Genomic DNA, 18,895 nt, shown 5'->3' with positions numbered 1-18,895 from the left:
TTTGTAATGAAAAGAGATAATGTCAGTAACAGAAGTGCAGAGTAGTCATAAACACACGTGACGTGGCTTAACATAAACATTTCTAATAAGCAGTCATTAAGTCAAACACCCAGCTTTCCGAACACAGTTTGGCACTACAGCCATGGGGGAAAAGAGAAGTCAATCCCCACTCGGTATGGTACGCTGTTTGCTATGCCAGAAACAGACACGGCAGGAATTTGCAGAAAAGGAAAAGATGACCCACTCAACATGGAGTAAATAATGCAGGGATTCTAGACGTGACACAGCCACTACTGTTCCTAATCTACCTGGTTGTTTTTCTTGCAGATAAGCTTGTTATATAGAAATCCACTGTTTGTTTTCTCCCTTACTGAGCAACAGAGGGGTCAGGAGAGAAAAGTGACTGCTCAGCAAACCCTGACTTACTGTTACAAAAACCACCCCTCCCATCAGGGCCTGTTTCATGTACACATAGAGAGCAGCTCCACCTTCTAGCTTTACTCACATCCAGGTCTTTAGTCTGGCTTCCTGACTTTTCTGCCTTCCCAAGCATGCTGCTGTGATTTTGCTGCGTGCTAATCAGCATGATGGATATTATCACTTCATGCAGTGCTGATGGAAAAAAGGACACAGACAATGAGGCTTGGGCACACACAGTCCAGTTAGGAGTCCACCCCGGGGCTAATAGAAAGACAACCACTCAGCCCCTCCCGTGCTGAACGGAGGGAGTCAGTCTCCAGGAGCCACTGGAAAGTGCAGGGCTCCGCAGGGGTCAGCATAAGGAACTGAAGGCTCCCCAGTAAGTAGACCTGTTGGCAGCCACAGGCTCAATTACTGAAGTTGAGGTCAAGAGGACAGTGGTGTATTTTAAATGACACACAAACCAAACATGGGAGAAATTCTGTCATGACCCCCAAGACTCTTTGTATCACATGAAAATATTGGAATAGAATAGGTTACCAGACCAAACCATCTTCCGTAAGGGCCAGCACTTTGCTCTTTGCTGTTGAGTATCGCCAGGCATCAGCACGGCAGGGGAGGCAAAGCCAGGGCTTACTAGGTATTTGGAGAATACGTGCATGAACTGTGCTGACCAGAAGAGGGCTGCTGAGCAATTACTGCTCCAACTCAAACTATCCAACGTGGAAGGGACAGGTGTTCCTCCCCGGTTCCCTGAGGGACATCTGGTCCTTAGTGTCTGTGTATACTCTATAAGCGAGGCAGGGTATGCTCCAGGCCCAGGCGGTCTCTGTGGGCGTGGACCTCAGCAGGGGAGGAAGAAAATTAACATTCATGAGTGCCTATGGTGAGTCAAGCATCAGGCAATGATTTTACATGTTAATATATGTATAAGACAGATATATAAATGTGTATATAAGTATATATATGTTAACTCTGAGGGTCACAAGTGAACACATGAAAATGGCTTATGGAGAAACATGTCATGAATATTAAGAACTAGGATTACTTCTTTACAAAACCTTTTTTTCCTTCAAGAACTGGTTCTCGGTATAGGATTCAGCCAGATAATCACAAAGAGGCTGGGTATTTTCTCCCTAATCTTTTCTACAGGGACTTGATGCATTTTCAGAATCTTCATTCCAGAGCACCCTCTGCTGGGAAAAGTGCCCAGAAATGTTTGATTTCTTTGTGATTTTTCCCCCCACATGCTCTACAAATACTTTTAAATGAAAAGCTTTTCTTTTCCTGTCCAAGAGAACCTTCTACATGACAACTTCTACCTTCACAATCATTGCCCTGCAATTGAAGCCTCGCAGTCTCTTAAATAATAATTGATGTCATTGTTCTTCCAAGCCAAATGCTACGTATCTGTTGTGTGTCACCCCCAGGGACACGAGGATGCTGCTGGGAGGGAATGAAAGCGGGAGGCTGGCTGGGGAGCCAAGTGAGCAGGGCCTACACCTCCAGGATGGGGTAACCCAGGGCTGTGGCTTTCCCTGGATCGGGAGGTGCCTACAAGGTAGCTGGGCTCCAGTCACCTCAAAGGTACCGTGGGAAAGGATGGGGGCAAGGCTAGGACATGGCAGAGAGCTAGCAATCTCAAGGGAATCCTCCTGGGAGCAGAAGCTTTCAGGGATAATGCCGAAAGGTCAGCCAGAGAGTTTATATCCCACATCAGGGAACAATGAAGTACAGAGGTTCCCAGGGCGGAGGGGCTCTCACTACAAAGGGATGCCTACGGGAGCTGGTGGGCAGGAAGCAGCCATGAGGGATCAACAAATGGCTCCCGATAAAAGTCCTGTTCCCCTTCCCTGCTGCCACTGAAGACAAAAAACCGGGGTGAATACCTGAGGGAAGGTAAATGGGCATCTTGCCACTGCTCAGAATGGCCCCAACTGTAAAAGGTCATTTCCAAGTTCCAGTTGCACCATCCCCAGGGTTTCCTCCTGCCCCTTCATATTCCCTCCCTCCCAGTCCCCAAGCAAGTGCTGATGTGCCCTTGCCTTTGCAGAACAGTCTGCATTTTCTAGAGTGTTCTATAAATGGAATGAAACACTGTGTACTTTTTCTTTTCTGGCTTCTTTCACTGAGCATAAATAATTATTCTGAGATGCATCCATGTTGTCAGGCATATCCACAGTTCATTCCTTTTTTATCACTGAGTGTTATCCCATGGCAGATATATCATAATTTGTTCATTCATGTACTTTCTAGTGGATATTTGGGTTATATCTAGTTTGGGGCTATCATGAACAAGGCTGTTATGACTATTTCTCCAAGGCTTAAAAAAAAAAGGTGGGAAAGGATGGAATAATCCCTGCTCCGTCCGTTCACCAGACTCAAGCTGGGGAGAGGGAAGAAGCATGTAAACTGGAGTTGATACTTTGGTTTGGACTGCAATGAACCTTCAGTAACAGATCTAATACCCGAAAGGGTCCAAAAGGCTATGGGTTCTGTCAGGTGAAAGGTGCTTGTCCAGGGGAGAGAACTGTGCTAGGCAACAATGGGAAAAGTGAAGCTGCTTCCTGATTGGAATTTACAGACTTGCTCAAGCCAAGAAAGACCTGTCCGGTGCAGGAAAGCAGAGGAGCGATCTGTGAAGGAAGCAGCCTTGTCATGAGGAGACAGCAATAGGCCATGAAGGGAATTGAATCTGGATCGCAGCAGACAGAGAGGGGGAGGGCAGCAAGCCAGGGAACCTGACACACCTCTGCACCCAGCCAGCCACCCACGTGTGCCTCGAACCACACCCACAATGCCCTTCCACGTTGCATGCTCTCAAATCTAGCAGCTCTGTTCTCACCCAGGAAGCCAGCTTCAGGGTCTCTGAGAGGCTGTAATAATTCTCCAATCAGCTCTCCAGAGCTGAAAAGCCCTGGAGGAAAGAGACCTGGAGAGATGAAGCGATTTACCCAATGCCACCCAGATAGGATAGAATAAGTTCTCCTGATCCCTGTTCCAGTACACCACCATCTCTGTAACACTGGCTCTCCATTCAGAGACATTGTTAAATGTATTCATGAAATACGAGGGTCAGAATGATGATCCTAAAGGCAACTACTTGACATATAAAAGCCATAACTGCAACACACACATTTGGTGCCTGCTTATGGAAAGGACTACTGCTCCTCTCTAAGGCGCGGGTCACTAGAGAAAGGCTGTTGGGAAACTGTTCGCTTCTCTTCCAGGGAATGCTCATCTGTGCAGTCGTGGGAGATTCTGGCCTCGCCAGTGACCAGTGAGTGCACCAGCTTCTTGGAGCCCTGGGGCTTTTTCACATTTCCATGCCAGGTACAAGAAACTCCGACATCAGTATTTTTCCCACGGTCTAGGTTTTTCTGACCTGGAACTGAACCATCAGTTGAGGGTGGGCCTGAGGCTTCTGAAGGCTTAAACCCACGGACCTATGGTCTTCATGTCCAGGTGACAGCATGCTCTTCTGTGCAGCAGGAGGTCCCCGCAGCTCAGAAAGATCACACATGGCAGGGCAAGGAAGGATGGGGACACTCACCTACGTCAGCCAGACCTGCCCAGCCAACCCTGGCAACTGGTGGGGTGATGTCTGTCTAATAAGACGACTTGGGCAGCTGAAATAGAGTTTAGGGGAAGTCTCCAGCCAGTCTGTGTTGACTGAGCTAGTTTTCTTCCAGACTTTCTTTGCACTATCCACTAATTAGGATCCTGATCCAAATTTGTCTTTTTTTTAAACAACTTCATTTATTATTTCCGTTCATTAGAGCTGCATCTCTTCACTTACTGTCCTTGTTTAAACAGCCATTGCTGTTGTTTTTGTGTGACCTCTTTTTCCCGACTGGAGACCAGAGTGCATGGGGGTTAAGAGGACACAAGAGGCCGGACACCGCCCTGCAGGCAGTGCCAGTCACGGACGTGCAAGTCAACCACCCTGTCGTGTCCGTGCAAGGGAATGGTCACCACTTCCAGGGTTGTGGTCAAGATCACAATAGACAAGCTATGGAGAGTGAACATCTACTCAATGAACAGTAGAAGGATCACTCAGACCATTTAAATCTGCTTTTCTTTTCAGTTGCCTAGTTAGCATAATTGAATATACAGATGTTAAATGGAGATACGATGTATTGCCATTGTATTTTTAAAGACTGCTACTCATAGCAGCATTATTCAAATAATGCTATGGAAACACTTCCGGCATCCATCAATGAATGAACGGCTAGGCAAAATGTGGTATGTACACCAGTGAAATATTCTTCAACCTTAAAAAGGGGGAATTCTGACCTGTGCTATGTCCAACACGGACAAACCTCAACATCCTGCTAAGTGAAACAGACAGACCCAAAAGGACAACTGCTGCATGATGCCACCTGTGAGGTGCCCAGAGCAGTCACAGAGACGGAGACAGAGAGCAGAGGGTGGTTGCCAGGGGCCGGAGAGGAGGACGGACGGGGATGGACTGCCTAATGGGAACAGTCCCAGTTCTGCAAAACGAAAATAGCTCTGGAGGTGGACAGCGCCGACGGCTGCACCACAGTGTCAATGTGCTTATCGCCACTCTACACACAAAATGATCAAACTAGTCAATTTTATGTTATGTATATTTTAGCATGATTTTAAAAAAAGTATTAAACAAAAACTAGTTGCTTCAACCAAGTGCTAATAAAAAGATCTGAGCCACTAGAGTTGCACACAGATTCTACCATTAGCTGTTTTCTTTTAGATCAATTTGCAAAAAGACACTTTCGGGCTTTATTACACTTTGATATTCGAGCTTTATTTTTAATAATTCTATTACTGTATCAACCAAGTAAGTTTGCTCTGATTAAAATAGGCCTGGTGCAACAAAATTATTAGCCCTGAAGCAAAAAATTTCTCCAGGAGAGTGTGTTTTTCATTTTGATAAACCCAGAGGGGAAAAAACTTGATTACTAAAATATGCTGTGTTTACATTTTCCACATTAACTCCCCTCCCCCAAAGAAAGGAGAAACATATGACTTAATATTTTTAGGCTTTTGAGTAGCATATTGCATCTCCCTAACTGTTCCGCTCAGATGAAAGTACAAATGTACATCATTTTATAAATAAACACATATTATCCATAATAAGCAGAAGTCTTAGGCATGAAGAAAAGTAGAGCTAAGAAGAAAACTTAGTAGAAAAATATGCCAACGGAGTCAGAAAAGCCATCAGAAACAATGTGAGAGAAATATGAGACCAGGAACTGCACCGGAAAGGCATGCAGGGTGGGGAATTGGGTGGTAAAGAAAAAGCATGAAAAAAGGCACAGTTTCAGGCAATACAGCGTAAGCCCTCTAAGTTCATCCCTAACACACTGTATTAAAGTCTGGCGGGGGTTTTTCTATGAAGGGCCGCAGAGTAACTGTCTTGAGCCCTGGGGGCACGTGGCCTTCTGTGTGTCAACTACTGAACTTTGCTGCAATTGCTCGAATGTCACCACGGACAATACATGAACAAGGAGGTGTGGCTGCTTCCACAAAACATCATTCACAAAAACAGGCAGCAGGCAGATCTGGGCTGAGGCCAGTGTGACAAGCCCTGGTCTAGAGAATCACAATAAATAAACAGAAGGACAATTTGAAGTAACATACATGAATGCGATGGCCCTACGGATTCCTATTCCGCGCCCCCGTGAACCAGATCCACGAGCAGCATTTCCAGTGTCCCTTTCTTACGGAAGTTCTAACTGTCTCTCAGGGAAGAGCTAAGTGGCTCAATGATCTAAAAAGTTTCTAGTGGAGTCCACTAAAAATGGGATGATTGCCTACTTATTAACTAACACCCATAAGTGAACTCACAAGAGTAAATTCCCACGCTAAGCACCCCTAAATTCTTTCAGCTCATTATCAAGATATAGAATAAGATCTAGGCTAGTAACTTCAAAGACATATCACTTCAGTAGAGGGGGGTTGTAGTCAAGATCCCCAAGGAATTTAAGAACTATCCATAAGATGGGAAGATAACTAAAGGAGACATATTTTACTATAGAAACAAGTAAACAATATACACAAAGAGCACACCGTGTGAAAAAGGAAAATGCACACAGCTCTTCCTACATTCTCACTGGTGGGTGAGAGGACAGTTGACAGGACATGCTCCTGACCTCTGAGAGGCAGGGTCCCAATGTCACAACAGTCACGTTATGCTTTGTGCTGTTCTGCCCTTGCATGTTTTTTTTTTTTTTTACCAGAAGCGTGTATAACTTTTAGTAGTAAGACTTTTACATTGCAATTGCAGTTAAAAGGTTTATCATCACCATTATTAAGAGTCAACTGAATGCCAGTATTTTTTAACAAGAAGACTATTCTCTCAAAGACTTCTTCCATTCATGAAGGTCATCACAAAACGAGGATATTTACACACACAACCCATCAGACAGAGTTTTTTTGGTAATAGTTTGCTGTAGTACAATACCTCAGCTCCACCCATCCATTTAGGCTCATCGGGAAACTCAGCACACAAAACATCTTCTGACTGATCAGTCCCCAAGACATGGTAGCAGAGCTTTTGGTGGAGATTGCTGGATGTCTCCGTGCCTGAAGGAGTTAAAACAATGTACACTGAAAAGCAGTTTGCACTTCTAACAGAATCTTCTCCATCATAAGCACCGCACTAGAAACAGTTATTTATGTGTCTGGCTCCGGGATATTTGATTATTATACAAGTTTATCACTTTTGTATCTACTACCAATGAACAAATGGAATTTAAAACTAAAAACACCATACCATTTGTATTAATACCCTCCCAATGGAATACTTAGGTATGAATCTAACGAAATATGTACAAGATCTGTATGAGGAAAACTCTGGAGAAGGAAGCCAAAGAAGAGCTAAATAGATGGAGTACTACATGTTCATGGACAGGAAGACTTGGTATTGACTGTCAGTTCTACCCAACTGGATCTACAGAGTCAATGCAATCCCAATCAAAAACCCCAAAAGTTACTTTATGGATATTGACAAACTGCTTCTAAAGTTTACTTGTATGTAGACCTTAAATGCATACTACTGAGTGAAAGAAGCCAATGTGAAAAGGCTGGATATGCTGCGATTCCAACTGTAAGACCTTCTGGAAAAGGCAAAACTATGGAGATAGTACAAAGTCCAGCAGTTGCCAGGGGTTGGGAGGGAGGGAGGATAAACCGGGGGAACAGAGGAGTGTTAGGGCCGTGAGGCTACTCTGTATGATACTCCAATGGTGGATGCAGATCCTCCCACATTTGTTCAAACCCCTGGACTACACGACACAGACGGAGTCGCACACAAACCGTGGGTCTGGGTTGGTTACAAGGTGTCAGTGTAGGCTCACCCACTGTCCCCCTGCGCTGGGGACGCCGACAGCGGGGAAGGGCGTGCCTGTGGGGGGCAGGAGATGCACGGGAAGTCGCTGTGCCTTCCGTTCTGCTGCGAACCTACAGCTGCTCTAAAAACTATTTTAAAGAAGTTAAGAACCAGTTGGGTATCATCTGATACTCAACTATCCGCCAATTTTTGAGGCTGTTATGACACTGAACTATTTTTTTCTTTCATTCTAAAAATGTACCAAGCTTTCAGGACAATGGAGAGAAAAAGTAAGGTATTACCATAATGTAAAAAATACCATAATACCATAATGTAAAAAATCCCACAATACCATAGTGTAAAAAAAAAGCCTCAGAGTAGTTGGTGACTTTCCGGGAGCTCTCCAGGAACATGGGTAAGAAGCGCACGGCCAGAACTGCTTTGCTTTTCCCGTGCGGGCCTCCACCACACAACCTAAGGGCTGCTGAGGTTCTGGGCTACAGGGCAAGAGGTGGTGCCTGGGCAGTGCTGGCTTTCCTTAGTTCAACTGCATCACTATCGTTGCCACTGAAAGCTGAGGGTAACTACAAATCTTCCTGTTTTTCACAAGTAAACTTAACAACATTGATCTCTAACAAAAAATGACCAGTTATATACTTTTTGATTTCCCAGACCTTGGAAAAACTCCAACCCACTGGCACTCCTAATACAGGCTGCTATTTCAGTGCACAGAGCACAAAGGTCTTTCTTTAGCCAACACCTCTGATTATAGAACCTTTTAGCTCCTCTTGTAGTTCACGGGTGAATTCAGAGAAAGGTCCTGTAGCAGTCTAATCAAAAGGCAGCAGACGCTAAGCATGGCCAAGAGAGATGGAAAGTGTTAGAGCTTTATTCCCAATTCCACTGGGGGGCGAACAGGACGGGAAGCACACCTGCAGGTCACAAGGACGCAGAAGGCGTGACGAGCGGAAGCACAGGCAGTAGGACGCACGGGAGTAGCTGTGCTTCTTGGCAGCCCCAGGCCCTGAAACAAGTAACAGACATGGCAACCCAGCTCCAGATCTCTACCAAAGGGCCGTGAAACCCACCTGTACAGACCAGCCAAGACAACCTGAGAGTGCTGTGCCCCATGTGGAAATGTGGAATGGAGGAAATAAGATGATGTTCAGGTAGAGACCTTCCTATCGGGAAGATGAGGGGTGAGGGGAAAAGAGGAACCACTGAGCACAATAGCATCTTTGTGCAACTGAAGAGAACAGGTGTGTACAGGAAGCTAACAAGGAGAAAAGTGTCAAGATAAATGCAACCAACAGGGGACTGGCAACTTCTAACCAGGGGAAGAGATAGGATCACTGCAGTAGGAAAATTTTATAATCACCCAACATCGTTAAATAAAAAAATCCATTTCTCCATGATCCCCTTGAGAGACAGAACATTTGTGGAGGACTGAGTGCGGTAATGGCCTCAGTTCTCCCCAGCTCCCTGTACCTGTTTCACCGCCCTTAGAAGGGGGAGGGCAGCAGAACTCGGGGAAGTGACCGTATGACAGCAGCAAGCCTAGGCACCCAGGAAGTGGTGCCGCGCAGCTCTCCGCACAGGAATCCTGCTGGGCTGCCGCGAGAGCTCTCCTGCTCAAGGATGAGAGACCACGTGGAGCTGAGCGGAGGCCCCACACTTGTGAAAGCGTCAAGCCAAGATTAGCCAGCTGACCTGCAGCTGACCACAGGTACGTGAACTCAGCTGAGCCCGGGAAAACGGCCTGGTGAGCCCACAGACTCAAGCAACATAAACGGTTATTACTCTAAGCCACCAAGGTTTGGGGGGATCTGTTACACAACAAAGTTAACTGATACAACGCCCTGGAGGCTGGAGGAGTCCTGGCTCTGGACCAACAACCTCTGTTAGGGTTTAGCTCTGCTTTGAAAGTTGTATGAGTTACACTTCTCTTTCATAATAAAGGTGTACCTTCATCTGAAGTCTTAACTTACCATCACTTTTCCTATCTTGTTGGGGGTAAGAGTTGTAGAACATTCCCTTCCCATCATGGGTCCAGGCCATACAGCTGAACTTGACTCTTTCAAGCACATCTGGAAGCTCTTTGGCACCATCGACTTTCATAAACTTGATCGTCACCCAGTCTGAGCCACTGGCACTCAGTCCATAGGCAAAATATTCACCATCTTCGCTGAAAGCGTAGCCTGTGGAACGCGGGGGAAATCAAACGGTGATGGAGATGCCACACCCAGCCCTGCTCACTGCCCTCTGCGCTGCCGGACAAAACTCCCTGTCACGTGGGGGGCAGCATGTGGAGGGAGAAACTCTGAGGGCCGACCCAGGCCTTACAGGCCTTTTGTCTTATGACCCTGGACAAGGTTTCTTCGTTTCTTCATCTTTAAAATGAAGTATCGGATTATATGACCATTAAGGTGCTTCCATTTTTTAAATTTCTATAATTCAATAGGCAGTTCAGTTAAGAGAAGAGTGTGTCTAAGACTTTCAGCATATTTTATTTATATTCTAAAAAGGATGAGAGGGAAGAGAAATAAGGAGACTTGCTCTTCCAGTAATGACTGAATTACGACACATCATGTAACAGAAGGAAATTGGAGCCATTAGGTAATTTTTGGGATGGATTCCAAACTATCTGAGCTCCCTCTTTACAACCTCATTTTCTGAACAGTGCTGGCCCTCAGGGATCATCGCCCACACTCTCTGACTGCCACAGGCCCGGGGCAGGTAAAGCCAAAGGGTCTGCAGCGTGGGCCTCCCGTGGCGCACCTTCCAGACGCAGCCACCGGGCAGAGAAGCACTGCCACCCACAGACTGCGCCGCTGTGTGTGACTGACTCTTCGGGGCTTGGAGAGGACGCTGTAATCAGTACAGAAGGTTTCCCAACGAAAGTTTACGTGCTTACAGCAGCTTTGATAATTGTGAAGAACAACAGGTGTAGCATTTGGTACGGACACGGACACCAGAGATTTCCCCTTCTGTAACATTTGCTGAACTTTACTAGGGGGTCGAAAATTGTCCTCAGAAACCCAACTATTTTCAGAAGTTCCCTACTATTTTACATGAGACTTCTATCACTGGGAAATCTGTTCGAAATTTCAAAAAGCCCATTTATTAATCACTTACCATCCCTATAGAATACCCAGGCTTGTATGTATATAATGGCAGAAAAGCATCTAAAAGATGGCGAGGAGAAATTACTCACTTTCCACTCTATATAACATGATGGTGTTTAAATTATTTGCATATAATTAGGGACTTTTCAGGGAAACTTTAAATAAAACACTGTGATGTGAAATATATATATATTTAAAATGGACAATATCTACTATCAAAAGAATGTGAATGTTGCTCCAGACTGTGTGACTTCCCCATGACACCAGTATCTAAACTGGAAGCCAGGTCCCATGTCTAACTTTCCTTCTCATCCACCAGAGCCTATACATGGCAAAGATCCCACTAAAAGTTACTGGATGAAGTATCAGAGCAAGAGAGGAGACCCTGTCACAGTGGAGTCTTTCTGGACAAGTTGTGAGATAGACCAAATTCCCATATGTGGTATATTATTAGATGGAACCAGTGTATAAAGTTCATTGAACTCCAAGCTCCAATTCGTGGAGCAATACCCCTATAAGCTGGCTGGCCCCTGACTTTCAATACTAGCTGGTAAAGAATCATCATTTACACACAGGGCCTCTCTGGGGAGAGGAGGAGGTAGGACCACTGACTAACTAACGCCTTTTTAAAAGGGTCTTGCACAGGGTAATTCCCCTCTGATTATAGGGCTTCAGTGTCCCCACTGCTCAATTCTATAGGATTGAACCCACACCCATGCTTTAAAAAAAAAAACAAACAGAAGATGAAGATAAGTTGACTTCACTAAAAACATCTATAATGCTACCGAGATGCAGTTCTCATGGTACACAATTATGGAACCACAGAGTAACAAACTTCCTGACCCTTGAACTAGTGCTATGGCACGAGCCTGGGGTGATCTAGATTTATGCCTGTGGAGAAAGTTATCTCAAGTGACAGAAAGGAACTGTAGGCTGAACTTACTCAGTTTTTAAATTGTATCTTTAGGGGACAGTTGTCCAAGTTCTACAAGAGTATATATATTTCACTTTTAATTCTAACACACTAGCATTTATCTAAATTTTAAAACTCTTTATCAGTTCACCCCTCCCAAGGAACTAAATCTCATACATAAACATTCCTGCCTACTTCATTTTTATAATTGAAATATGTTTTGTATAGCTTAAATTTCTCCTAGATGAGGATTAACTTGTTTTCCAATCCTAGACAGTTCTCAGGGATGTTACAAGAAGTGATGATAACAGCCAGGACCCCAGGAGCCCTGGAAGCTAACCTGGGTCCAGTGAGGCATTCTCTAGCCCTGCTCTGGCCCTCAGAACAGGTGCCTACTTGTGTATTCTGAACACACTGAGCAAAAACCAGCTTTCCTGACACTGTGTGCGCATCTGTTCTGCAACGCGGTCCACGTTCTGGCTGGCATTTCAGAGGTGAGGTGACCACACCGACTTCACGTGAGGGCCCCAGGACTCTGGGGAATTGGCTGGGCAGCACGCACCTCGAAGCGCCACTGTGCCGTCGTCGGAGAGGATGTTGGGGTCCAGGAACACTCTGGCTTCATCTTCTAAGGAATCCTGTACATACAATACTCGTTGATTCTGCAAACCTGAATTGTAAAAATAGAAATACCTGGGGGGCAGAGACAGTCTCTGTTTAGCGACAGAGTTTCCTACACGTGGAACAAAAACAAATGCACACAAGCCAGAAGAAGAATCCACCCCCCCCACCCCCGCCACGCACAGGGCCACAACTGCAAACAGGCCGGGCCCAGGCCAGGGGACGAGGTGGGCGGTCCTTCCATCTCCCTGGACCTAGTGCGTTATCTGCATTGCTTTGCGTATTCACATTCTGCATCCTAGACACATAGAAACAAACACTTTTATGGGCTAAAATGCATACTAATACTCAAATAAAGCAGTAGTTTTTTTGTCTTTTCAACTGAGAAGAAAGCAGAGTCTCTAAAACAAAGTGCAGGCTCCCCTCCCTCATCAGGCTGCCAGGTGGCAGACTGTCGGGCTCCGTGGGCCACGCTGTCGCGGCCACCACACAACCCTGCAGTCGTGCAAGAGCAGCCCCGGGCAGCACAGAAGTGGGCGCACACGGCTGTGAGCCACTTTTCATTCATAAACACGGGTGGTGGCAGGGCGTGGCGTGCGGGCTGTACTTTGCTGATCCTTGCTGGGGAGACAGGGCCACCTAAAAAATTCTACAGCAAATTTTTTACTTCCAACGAGGGTTAAAAAACAACAAGAGAGTGTTTACCTGAGTGTGAACAGGAGAGGATCAAGAGAGGTGAATCACTAGATTTTACTTCATGGACAATTTTCATTTTTGGATTAAAAAAAGGAACTAATAAAATATTTTCAAGTAGTATAAGCCGAAGACAATCTGCTTCATAGGCGAACAGGCCCCCACTGTTGCCTCCGAGTCGACCCACCTCCCTGGTTACTGACGAGGGAAACGAAACCTCCTCCAGCTCTAGATTTCTTCCCAGGACATATCTCTGCTAAATTTCTTTTCTTCTGCCTTTTTTGGTGATTACGTTCACTTTTCAAAAATTTATTTTTAATTATAGTTGATATCTACTAAATTTCTTAATCCTTAGTTTAAGAATTTGGACAATAGACTGGAAGATATTACTCTTACATTCAAGCACAGAAATAAATAGGTTTTATAATGAGTTAATTTGATAAACTGGTAAGTTATTTAGAATTCATTTTAAAATTTAAGAAAGCATTTGATACAGAAAAGTAAAGTAAAATGAAATGAAAGCAACCGCACGTACCGTTTTCCTTTCTTGAAGTGGCAGCTGTACTTGGGGTAGTCGTATAGCTCAGTCATCCTCTCTTTGAATAAACCTCTGATAGGACACTGCTCCAGAAACGGCACCGTGACCTTGTTCTGGGCCTCCACAAAGGCCTGCAGGAGAAATAAATCCAAGTGGTCAGAGCAATCAGATACAAATTTCTCCATGAGAAACGTACTTCAACATGCCCTCGAGAGATCTAGCGATTCCACTTCTGGGACTGTACTGTAAGAAGACAGAGCGATCTGCTGAAGGGACGTCAGCACCCCCACGTCCATGGCAGCGGTGTCTGTGACAGCGGGACGTGGAAGGGCCCTGAGTGTCCACTGATGGGCGGGTGAAGAAAACGTGACTTAGGTGCACACACAACGGGACACACGCAGCCACAAAGGAGGGCACGCTGCCGTTTGTGACAACGCAGTGGTGGACCCAATGGGTGGCCCTCGACTGCATTGTGCCAAGGGAAACAAGTCAGCAAGATAGATCTCACTAATATGTGGAATCTTAAAAAAACACTCAGAAAGAGATCAGATTTGTGGAGAGGGGAGGCAGAGGTGGGGGGTGGCAGGGGAACTGGATCCAGGGGACAAAGGCGCCCTTCCAGTTATAAATAAGTAAGTGTCACGGAGCACTAAGGATGTGAGGACCAACGTGACGACTAGAGTTAACCCCGCCGTGTGACGTGTATGGAAGTCCCTAAGGAAGTAAATCCCGAGTTCCCACCACAAAAAATATATTTTTCCTTGTTTCCATATCAGATGATAGTTGTTAATTAAACTTAACATGATAATCTTTTCATAATATACACATAAGTCAAATCATTACGCAGTACACCTTAAACTTATACGATTTTGTATGCCAATTATATCTCAAATAAAACTGGAGAAAAAAGATCTCAAATGTATCTGTGAGCGTGTGTTTTCTCTCAGCAAATAATAATTAATATTTACATGGCACAAACTACATACCAGACAAGCGTTAACTCATTTGAAACTCACAGTGGAAGGTTCTTTAGTGTGGTCAACTTTAATGGATCGGGAAACCGCGTCTCAGAGCAGTTACAAAGGTGCCCAACGTCAGGCAGCCAGGGGACAGCCCAGCTGGCTCCTGTGAACCTCTGCTCGGAACGCACACACCACACTGCTGCGCAGATCACACCCGGCCAGCGAAGTACTGCAGCAAGGCTCCGGGCTGCTGGGGCAGCGGCCGGTGACCCCAAACAACGTCAGAGTTAAAGAAATACAGTTAGAGATGCCTAGGCACTATTTTATTAATTTTGATATTGATTTACTACCTTTCCAAGAGCTACTACCTTGTCAACTCCAGAGAACTTCCCTAAAATTTGAGGCTAGAGAATAATTAAAAAAATTGGGAAATAGGTGGCACTGAATATTTATAACAAATGGTTTATATGAAGGGTGAGAGGTGGCCTGCAGGAAGCCAGAAGACCTGGCCACAAAGGCCGAGAAGGGCAGTTTTTACAACACATCACTTGTAGCCAAGCATACCCTATGTATAACTAAGCAGTTAGAAAGTTACAAATTAGCTTTTGATTTTTAGTTACGAAATTGACACATAGTTGCAAAGCCACTCAGGCCAGCATTTTGGAGATCACTAAAGATGTGTGAGAGCATTACCTGATTTCATGGGCATGGGGGAAGGAAATGCCATGCTTACCTGGCAGACATGGAAATAGAGATATGCCACATTGCAGTCACTGGTCAAGGTCATGCAGTGAATTAGCAATAACCCTGAAGACAGAATTACTTTATTCCAACCACTGTAACAGTGACCGAGGCAGACTCCATGTCCAATACTGGATGTGGAGAGGAAGTAAACCCACGGGGTGGGGGAGAAGGCGGGGAGCCTGGACCTCCTATGATTTCCTCTTGCTTTGGCTGGGCAGGACAGGCACCTTGAGGTGCTGGAGCATCAACGAGGATTTAGTAAGAACCTAGTGTGCTTCAGCACTGGTTCTGGTACTGTTGATGGAGGGGGGCAAGTCCATGGCCGATAGCCTCCGCGACCCTGTTCCTGGGCACCATATGTGGTGGACCCAGGCCAGCAGAGTCCACCTATTGTGGCTGATGGCGAGAATGAATGCCCAGGTGACAAAAAATCTTGTGGAGAAAAAGGGAACAGGCACGGCTGCTCTCTCAAGGGGAGAGTGCCTATGGGTGCCTCGGCCACTCCCTCAAGAGGGGAGTGCCCTGACCCTTGCCTAGACAGGCTTTTATTGTTTTCCTGGGGTCTTACATCATAGATTTATTATCTATCACGCAGAATATTATTGTCTACATTTTAGGTACAATAACTCATACAGGCTTTGGATATTACCTTGAAGATAGACAATACACATCTGTTGCTTTAGACCAGGGCAATGGAGTTTTAGCAGGAGCAAGCCATAACAATCTGTATGCATTTTCCAGGCCTGATTCCCACGGGAAAACTCGGTTTGAAGGTCTGGCTCCTGCCCACCACTTCGCTTCTGGAGGTTTTCCATACAAAGTTGAGTCATATTTGCCAGGCCAAAACAAACCAGTCCCCTACACATGACCAGCTCCCTGTCACTGTGGAGCTAACACTGTACCGGGGAAGACAAAACGCAAGCCAGAAGGATACAGAGAGTGACTATCCCTAAGGACACGTTCAGGGTCATCGTGGAGAGATGCTGCTACTCAAAGTAGCATCCACAACTGTGCTGGTCCTGAGTGACTCCCCACCAGCCCAGGATGAGACGAGCGGAACCTGAGAGGGAGTGCCATAAGTCACATGACCCTGCTGAGTTGTCTGTTACACTTCAGAAAACTATCAACCCACAGGTTTCGGAAATTTAAAAACCGGTGATCCACCACCCATCCTGGGAAGCAGTGGGAAGGAGGACACTTACTCACCCAGGCAGGGTTCAGATCACAGGGCACCTGCTGGGCAGCTATGAGGTTTGAATCTGTGTTCTAAGTGCAAACGAGCTATGATTAGTTAAGGAGATGTGTAGTTACACAATCTGGTTTGCTTTGGGTGGAAAAAAAAACCTTTAGGGGAGCAAAGGTGAAAAACAGGGAGGTCAGTAAGGAAGCCGGGGCAGGAGTCTGGTGAGAGAAGAGGCCACTCGGCATGGCTGGTCCCTAAACAGCACAGGAACGGCCGCTGTAACAGGAGAGGGGTGGAGAAAACGGCACCGTGCGTGTGAAGGTGTGGGCTGGAGGGCTCTTTCCCGGAAAGGACTCACCAGGACGTTCTAGCTACTTGCTGAGGGTCTTGGCCGGCCCCTCCCCTTCCACGGGCGGGAGCTCCGAGGAGGGCACCCTGCAGACTTCAGTTCTCCAGCCTTCTGTTTTGTGTGTGTAGGTGGCTGCATCTAGGCCTCGTCCTGGCTCTAGGAAGACTGTGGAGGGTGCAAGAGCCACAGATTGCTCAGTCCGTGTTCCCTGGAAAGGTGGCACTGTGTTCTCTGACCACGTTTCTATCTGCTTTGCTTCTTCCAGATGTTTCATGGTATAATCTCAACTGCTGCAGTGGAATCCGTCTCAGGTTAAGGCAGACATGTGGGCTCTTCACATTTAAAATGTGCATAACACTGTAATGCCACCAAATAACTAAATAATTCTAGGATGACTGTATCCAATTTTGTCACTTCCCACCCACAAATGTTACTCAATTACTTTTAATAGAGCAATATTAAAGACTGCACCTTTTCAAGTCAAATACCTCAATGCAAAATGAATGTTCAAAGTCCTTCAAGTCTGAAGTTCTTTCACCCTACAAGCATACATCTTTACAACTGAGCAAGTCCTTGGCGTGACGGAGCTTTGTGAAATTTAGGGCTCCACAAAATGCCAATAAAATTTCTGATATTTTAATCAGAAAAATACCTTCTTGCTCCTGTATGGACGTACTAGTCTGCTTCCTGGTTGAAAAATTAGAACACATTTGGGGGGAAAGGAGGAAAGGTATAAGGATAAATGGAAAAAGCAGGAGGAATGCAACTCTTTGTTCTTCAGGTGTTTCAGCACTGAAGTCACACTCCAGGACGTTACTACAATAACTGAAACCCAAAAGCCCATTAACGACACCTGCAGCTAAGCCTCTAAAGAGGGTCAACGGTTTAGATTTTATAGCTACAGATGATTCTGAACATATTTTCCTAACAAGAGCTGTTCAAAACAAACAAACAAAAAACCCTGTTCATATATCATTTTGCCTTGACTATGAGGTGGCTTCCCATCTCTTTGAGACAGAAAGTTTCAGTTATGCAGGATGAACGTATTCCAGAGACGCTGCACCACGCTGCACACACAGAAAGAACTTCAGGGCCAAAGGGCCACTCAGCGTGGGAGCGGGATAGCCCTTTACCCCAAATGTCTTCAGGAAGAATCTTCCAGGGTGTCCTCATTTGTGCTATATTTTAACCCACAAAATACCCCAAGTCCTTTTACAGGTACAGTTCTTACATATATGAATAAAAACGATGCACACTTATTCTATGGATATAAATACACACAAAATGGCACAATTACACAACACGGGATTAAAAGCTAAACTACAGATACAAATAAGTGCTACAGGAGAACACGCGAAGGCGCTGGGTTGGCTGGGGAGGCCCTGCGGGTCAGAACAAGCAGGACGGAGCTCCAGTCTTGCCAAGTACACCACCAGTGAAAATTCGGGGTAGGCTATCTGTGCCCCTCAGACTTTGAGGGGTTTCTGCTGCAAATTGCAAATACGTTTATGCATGTGTGTGTTTGTGTGTGTGTAGGATGATCTTGTATCAGGGGTCGAGAAAGGCACTGGTGTCACAGCATAGCCTGGCGGAACACGGGATGCCAGCCGTATGAGAAGGGCTGCACGCACCCTGGTGGCCAGAGGGGGAAGTACACCTGGATGCCCTGCACTGATGTTTAGCAGAGTCTGGAACTGACTCTCCAAAGGTAGGGATCACCCCATAAAAAAGAAGTCAAAAGGTGGCCAAGCTCATGCCTGAGGATCCAGGGCCAGGAGGGCTAACCGGTCACATTAAAAAAACAGATAAACTTGGAGGCGGGTAATGCCAAACAGAAAATCACTGACAGATGCAGCTGCTCTAGGAAGCACGCCGAGAAACTGGGACTATAAATGGTATAGTGTACTTAATGAGACCATGTGAGGCCTCTGTACTTAAGAGAAAAGAATGCCCCTATTCTCCAGCACTCACTGAATAGTCACAAAAATTAGCATATACCAGGCAACACAGGAATCCTTAAAGCTCAAGAGGT

At 45.7% G+C, this 18,895-nt stretch overlaps 1 protein-coding gene across 1 annotated transcript in view; it reads right to left on the bottom strand.

Annotated features, from left to right (window-relative positions):
* PREP (prolyl endopeptidase) overlaps positions 1–18,895 on the bottom strand; it is a 101,439-nt gene that overhangs the window by 65,251 nt on the left and 17,293 nt on the right. Inside the window, exons 3-6 of the mRNA XM_037159000.2 lie at positions 13,623–13,756; positions 12,336–12,466; positions 9,724–9,933; positions 6,869–6,990 (exon numbers count right to left, since the gene is read on the bottom strand). Coding sequence (XP_037014895.1) covers positions 6,869–6,990; positions 9,724–9,933; positions 12,336–12,466; positions 13,623–13,756 — 597 coding nt within the window. The remainder of the gene's footprint in view (positions 1–6,868; positions 6,991–9,723; positions 9,934–12,335; positions 12,467–13,622; positions 13,757–18,895) is intronic.

Source organism: Artibeus jamaicensis, unplaced genomic scaffold (genome assembly GCF_021234435.1).
Source record: "Artibeus jamaicensis isolate MK-2021 breed Jamaican fruit bat unplaced genomic scaffold, CSHL_Jam_final contig_387, whole genome shotgun sequence".
NCBI classification, from domain to species: domain Eukaryota; kingdom Metazoa; phylum Chordata; class Mammalia; order Chiroptera; family Phyllostomidae; genus Artibeus; species Artibeus jamaicensis.
This window is presented reverse-complemented; position numbering and strand designations above follow the sequence as displayed.